The sequence below is a fragment of the Monopterus albus genome, unplaced genomic scaffold, assembly GCF_001952655.1.
Source record: "Monopterus albus unplaced genomic scaffold, M_albus_1.0 scaffold54.1, whole genome shotgun sequence".
Taxonomy (NCBI): Eukaryota; Metazoa; Chordata; class Actinopteri; order Synbranchiformes; family Synbranchidae; genus Monopterus; species Monopterus albus.
The window spans coordinates 19,566-25,358 of record NW_018127934.1 but is presented as its reverse complement, the minus strand read 5'-3'; the positions used below and the strand labels follow the sequence as shown (position 1 = coordinate 25,358).

Sequence of the window (5,793 nt, the reverse complement as noted above, 5' to 3'; positions counted from 1 at the left end):
GTAACACACTACACCGTCATGGCTTAAAATCCTGCAGCGCATGCAAAGTCGCTCTGCTCAAGCCAGCACATGTCCAGGCCTGTCTGAAGTTTGCCAAAGACCATCTGGATCATCCAGAGGAGGCATGGGAGAAGGTCATGTGGTCAGATGAGACCAAAATAGAACTTTTTGGTATAAACTCCACTCGCCGTGTTTGGAGGAAGAAGAAGGATGAATACAGTCCCAAGAACACCATCCCAACCGTGACACACGGGGGTGGGAAACATCATGCTTTGGGGGTGCTTTTCTGCAAAGAGGGACAGGATGTCTGCACCGTATTGAGGAGAAGACGGATGGGACCATGTGTCACAAGATTTTGGGCATCAACCTCCTTCCCTCAGTAAGAGCATTGAAGATGGGTCGTGGCTGGGTCTTCCAGCATGACAATGACCCCAAACACACAGCCAGGGCAACTAAGGAGTGGCTCCGTAAGAAGCATTTCAAGGTCCTGGAGTGGCCTAGCCAGTCTCCAGACCTGAACCCAATAGAAAATCTATGGAGGGAGCTGAAACTCCGTGTTGCCCAGCGACAGGTGTACCTACGATGAAAATTACAGATCTGTCCATTCTCTGTAAGTAGGAAAACTTGAAAAATCGGCGGTGTATCAAATACTTATTTGCCCTACTGTACATAGAAAGAGAAGAAAACTGTTCAAATATGAGACGGAAGATTGTTCTACAAAAGAAAAGGCGGATTCACCGTGAGACTTGAGGCAGACCTTCAGGACAACTGGCAATGTCTGGTCCAAGAACCTGAGTGTTCTGGTCAGAGTATAGTGATGGAGTAAGTCAAGAATGTAATGAGGAGCAGTTTCATTTAGTGCTCCACAGGTCAAAAGCAGAATCTTAAACTGAATCCTAAAATGTGCAGTGAGCCAGTGCAGGGAAGCTAGCACAGGTATAATGTGCTTGCCTGTCAACAGGCAAGCAGCACCATTTTTGACACACTGCAAACGATCCAGAGAAAATTGGTTAACACCCATTTAGAGAGAATTACAGTAATCAATGTGATTTGAAATGAAAGCATGGATACATTGCTCAAAATTTTTTAAACCTACAAATTGTTTGACCTTTAACAAGACTCTAAGTGGAAAGAGACTGGTTTTGACAAACAAGTTCATTTGTTTGTCCAGTTTTAAATCACAATCAATAGTAATACCCAAGTGTTTAACACAAGTATTTAAATGGCCCAGGTTAACATTCTAAAACATACCTGTTTTAGGAAGCCATGCACCTGCCATTGTATTTGTTCAATAAAACTGAAGGGTGTCTTGCAATCCATTAGAAGAATGTATTGACTGGTTTTTGCACACTTGTTGTACAGTAGCTAGTCGTAACTGTTTTCATGCATGCTTGTGTGTGCTATGTAAATCGTAATAATTCACCTGTGCCCTGTCTGTAGCTGAATAATGCAGCTGCAGCCTCCCAACTGTTGTCCATTAAGCAGCTCCAACGGAGCAGTTTGGGATTAAGTGCCTTGCTGATGAGAACCTCAACCGTAGTTGTTAAGGGGATAAGGGAGCCCTGCCCACTTACTTCGCTTGCTTGCTTTCCCAGTTGCTCAAGGTGTGCGTGTGTTTGTAAGGTCCTATTAAACATTAGTCCCTGTAGCACTGCAGTGCGTCAGCAGTATTATGTGGCAAATAAATTAGTGTAAATAAATGCAGTGTAAATAAATTAATGATTTTAAGGCAACTGCTTTTAGCTTCTTGCTGTCTAAATATATAAATAAAATATTAATGCCCACATGCCTGCAAAGGTGATCAACAGGGAGACAGAATACGTTTTTAAATAATGAAACAAGGTAGCGTGCATTGTATTATGCTCACTGAACAGAATACATAATGTGCTTTGTTCATAAAGGAAAAACAGTCGTCTGGTATACATAGAAATGTCTGTTTAGTTGTAGATTAAATTGCACTTTTTCATCTTGAAGTTTTGTTTATACACACAGCATGTGACGAACTCTAAAAGGCAACTCTGGTGGAAAAATGATGAATATATTTTGTGACCATTTGAATATTGTGTGGTGTGTAATAATCTGTATCCTTTTTGTTCACTTGCAGATGTGGATGAGTGTGCAGCAGGGTTAGCGGTTTGTCCCAGGTTCAGGAAATGCATCAACACCTTTGGTAGCTACATTTGCAAGTGCCATGATGGGTTCGATCTGCAGTACATCAATGGGAAATACCAATGCATAGGTACTGTTAGGCTTTTACATAAAAAACTTCCAAAAATCATAGATGTGTCAAATAGTCTGTAGTAGTTGGAGATTGCTTTTAGACTCACTGATCAACATTAATAACTGTTTACTTAAAAAGTGTGATTTTATTTATGCAATCTGTTTATAGTTCTGTGAATGTATCAGAGTTTGTTTTTGGTGGTTAAAGCTGCAGGATTTAATGTTGTATGGAGCCTCGTGAGGTTTTTCAGAGAGGCAAAACTTAGGACACCTCTGATTACAAGTCACCACATGGCACAGCCATTCATAATAAGTTAACTGACATTTATTATTGATAAAAAAGTTGAAAGGACTCAACTATGAAACTGAAGGACTATTGCACACTGAAGAAGGTATGCCCAAAATATCAGTGCATTTTTCACCCCTCTGCATGTGGTAGTTTGAAGGAAACATCTCAGTGATGTGGGTGTATGAACCCTCTTTTTTTGTGCTATGGCATGAGTATTCTTTAGAAATCCACTTTACCTTGAATCTTATTTCCAGTCTTTATATATTTGTTTTTAAGAACAAACTTTCAAGAGAAAATGGTGATTTAAATGATTTGGTGGCAGATGTACCTAAAATGCTTCAAAGACCTTGCAGCTCTGTATCAAAGGGAAGATTTTCACCCTCATAATAATTTTGCTTTTGGCATTCACTTAAATGCTTTCACTAACAGTACGTTCGACATAAACTTTGGGCCCTCGTTGACATGGATGTGAAACAATTAGTCTGCTGCTGTTATGTCTGAAGCTTTTTACACTTGCACCCGCTAGCTGAATGTTATTATGTTTCCATTATCTTTCAGATGTGGATGAGTGCTCCTTAGGTCAGAGCCACTGCAGCAGCTTTGCCACCTGCTACAACACGCCAGGCTCATACAAGTGCAAATGCAAAGACGGCTACAGGGGGATGGGCCATGACTGCAAACGTAAGAACTGGGAACAAAATCCTGGCCCCCATCTTCACTTTTGCAAAGGGGAAAGGGGCCTCACATTTTTGTTTTCTTTGAGCATGCTTTTTTTTTAAGATAGGTAAGGTAAGAAAGAGGGAGGAAGAGCACAGAGCTATGACTGAAATTTCATTCTTTGTCAGTCCAGCACCCTTATCACATGTGCCCAGAGTGACCCTTGATGGCTACTTTAATCGGCCTAAAAAGAGGAGTCCTGATCAAATGTGAAATATTCTTTTCCTGATCGTTTGTCTCATCCTGCTTTCATCCTTCATTAATCTGTACGTCTGCAGTTTTTTCAGCAGCTCTAATGACAAGAAGCCATTTATTTGCCATGATTTAATCATCTAAAAGAACACAACTGGTGTAGCAGTCCACAGAGCAGAAAGGATGCCTCCTGATGCCGTGCACTGTGAATATTTAGCCTGTCACCTGCCCATGGGGTGTGAGCCACAAGTGCTCTGGGCGTCAAGTTGCAATATCCTATTTATGTATCACATATCAAAGTTTCCTGCAGCCCAAGAAGGCAATAGCTGAGTTCAAACCACTTGGCTTTGTCCACTCTCATTCCTCACTCATGCAACCCTCAAAGACCCCAATCCCCGGATCTCTGTTTGTCTCTGCTTCTGACATGAAGAATGTGCAAAGCAACAAAGCATAAGAAGGTGTAGCTGGGATGACATCAGTGCAGCAAAGGCGATCTCCAGGGCACAGCACCCTGTCTGAACACACAGATCGTTCCACACACAGAGCAGCTTCAGCTTGACGCTGCGAGGCCTCTAGCCAGGAGTACACAAAGAACTACTAATCAAGATGAGCACATGAATGAAACCACTGTCAGAAAGCAGAAATAATTTCACAAAAGCAGACATTTATTTGCATGTAGGGTGCTTTGTGGCTTCTGTGAAGGAACATATTAGATACCCATGAACCCACCTCTCTCTCTCTCTCTCTCCATTTTAACAGTCCCATTTAAGGAAATGTGTCCAGAATTGTCTTTTTTTAAAACCTTACAATGGATGAATGTGAACTTCATTCACTGATTTTATAGACAACTTCTTGCAAGTGAGAGCTTTTGCTTCACTAAGATTTCAGACACTCAGTTTGTTTTAGGATACTAACATGTAGTTAATAGATATCAAGAGAAGTCTCAGTAGATGAAAGAAAGCCCCCTCTGCAGAAGTCAGGCTAATCATTGCAGTTAGTCTGCAATTCTCTGCCTCATTAACTCTGAATTGCTCATATTGCAGTGCTCCATCTGCATTCTCTTATTATTTCAGCCATTCCTAAGGTGGTTATTGACCCTCCGAGACCAGGCATACTGCCTCCAAATCATCACAACCACATCCCAGACCTGGATCACAAGAGGCCTACCACGACCATCCGCCCAACAGTGACTCCAAAAAGGATCTTCCCTGTTATCCCGACATCAACAACAGCTACAACAACCACAACAGAAGCACCTCTGCCTCCAATGAGGGTCACCCCGCCTCCACGCAAGCCATCACTTCCCACCAGGAAGCCCTTCATCCCAACCAAGAAGCCACCAATACCCACACGCAAGCCTTACATCCCACCAAGGCAGGTAGCTCCGACCAGACAGCCCCCAACACCACCACCAGCCACCCCTGTAGACAATACCATCCAGAATGAGGTCACCAGGCAGAGAGGGGATGTCCATAGTAAGTACTAGATTTTTATTTTGCCTCATTTTATTTAGCTGACCCAATAATATTCTTGCAAGTCTGCAGAAAAGATTTTCACACCTTTTGCACCATTTTAAAGCACACACAAGTTCTTGAGCTTCTAAATCTAAGGTAAGAGTTTGAGTATTATAGGCCTGTTCACAAATACTAATAATATAAGCACACCTTTAAAGCCACTTAAATTATTTCTTTGGCCACAGTACAACAAACTGTAAACACAAAACTGACTTGTTTTCACCTTTGCAGTTGATATGATGAACTTGCATCCAGGAGGAGACATGGCGCAGCATTAGCATTCATCTGGAGTCATGTTTCTGGCCATATGATGACCATAAGCTGAATATTCGCTCCCCTTTTAGTTAAATTTTTGGTTTGAAATAACTCCAGTGTGAAATATTTTACTCTTCAGGGTCTAATTATTTTTCACTGAAAATAGAAGCTGTGTTGGGAAACAACATTGATGAGAGCGAGTGAGAGTGAACTGAAACTGAAGTTGCAGGCTATGACAGTAAAACAATGAGCTGAAAGAGATAAGATAAGATAAGATGATCCATTATTGTCATTGTAACATATACAATGGAATTTTAGAGTGACCTCCAGTCAGTACAGCAATAATTTGATTTGATTTGATTTATTCTTTCAAGCATGTAAAGACAGTTGATATGCCAACACACATAATTTTACACATATCCAACAAATGCTAATCCAATATCAATTTGCTTATACCTAGTACATGCTTGAATGGAGTAGGAAGAAGTCAGACTTATCCAGTCCTACCCCATGACATCATCTTACCATCATTGGTTTGCAAGCAATAAATGATTCACTTCTATTCTCTTCTACACCACACAAGTAATATATTAAAGAATTATTACA

At 41.2% G+C, this 5,793-nt stretch overlaps 1 protein-coding gene across 4 annotated transcripts in view; it reads left to right on the top strand.

Moving 5' to 3' along the window:
- Positions 1-5,793, top strand: part of npnta (nephronectin a) — a 54,331-nt gene that overhangs the window by 32,546 nt on the left and 15,992 nt on the right. For all 4 annotated transcript variants that reach the window (XM_020602009.1, XM_020602010.1, XM_020602011.1 and 1 more), the window contains 3 exons: positions 2,105-2,239; positions 3,068-3,190; positions 4,492-4,893. In XM_020602009.1, coding sequence (XP_020457665.1) covers positions 2,105-2,239; positions 3,068-3,190; positions 4,492-4,893 — 660 coding nt within the window. The remainder of the gene's footprint in view (positions 1-2,104; positions 2,240-3,067; positions 3,191-4,491; positions 4,894-5,793) is intronic.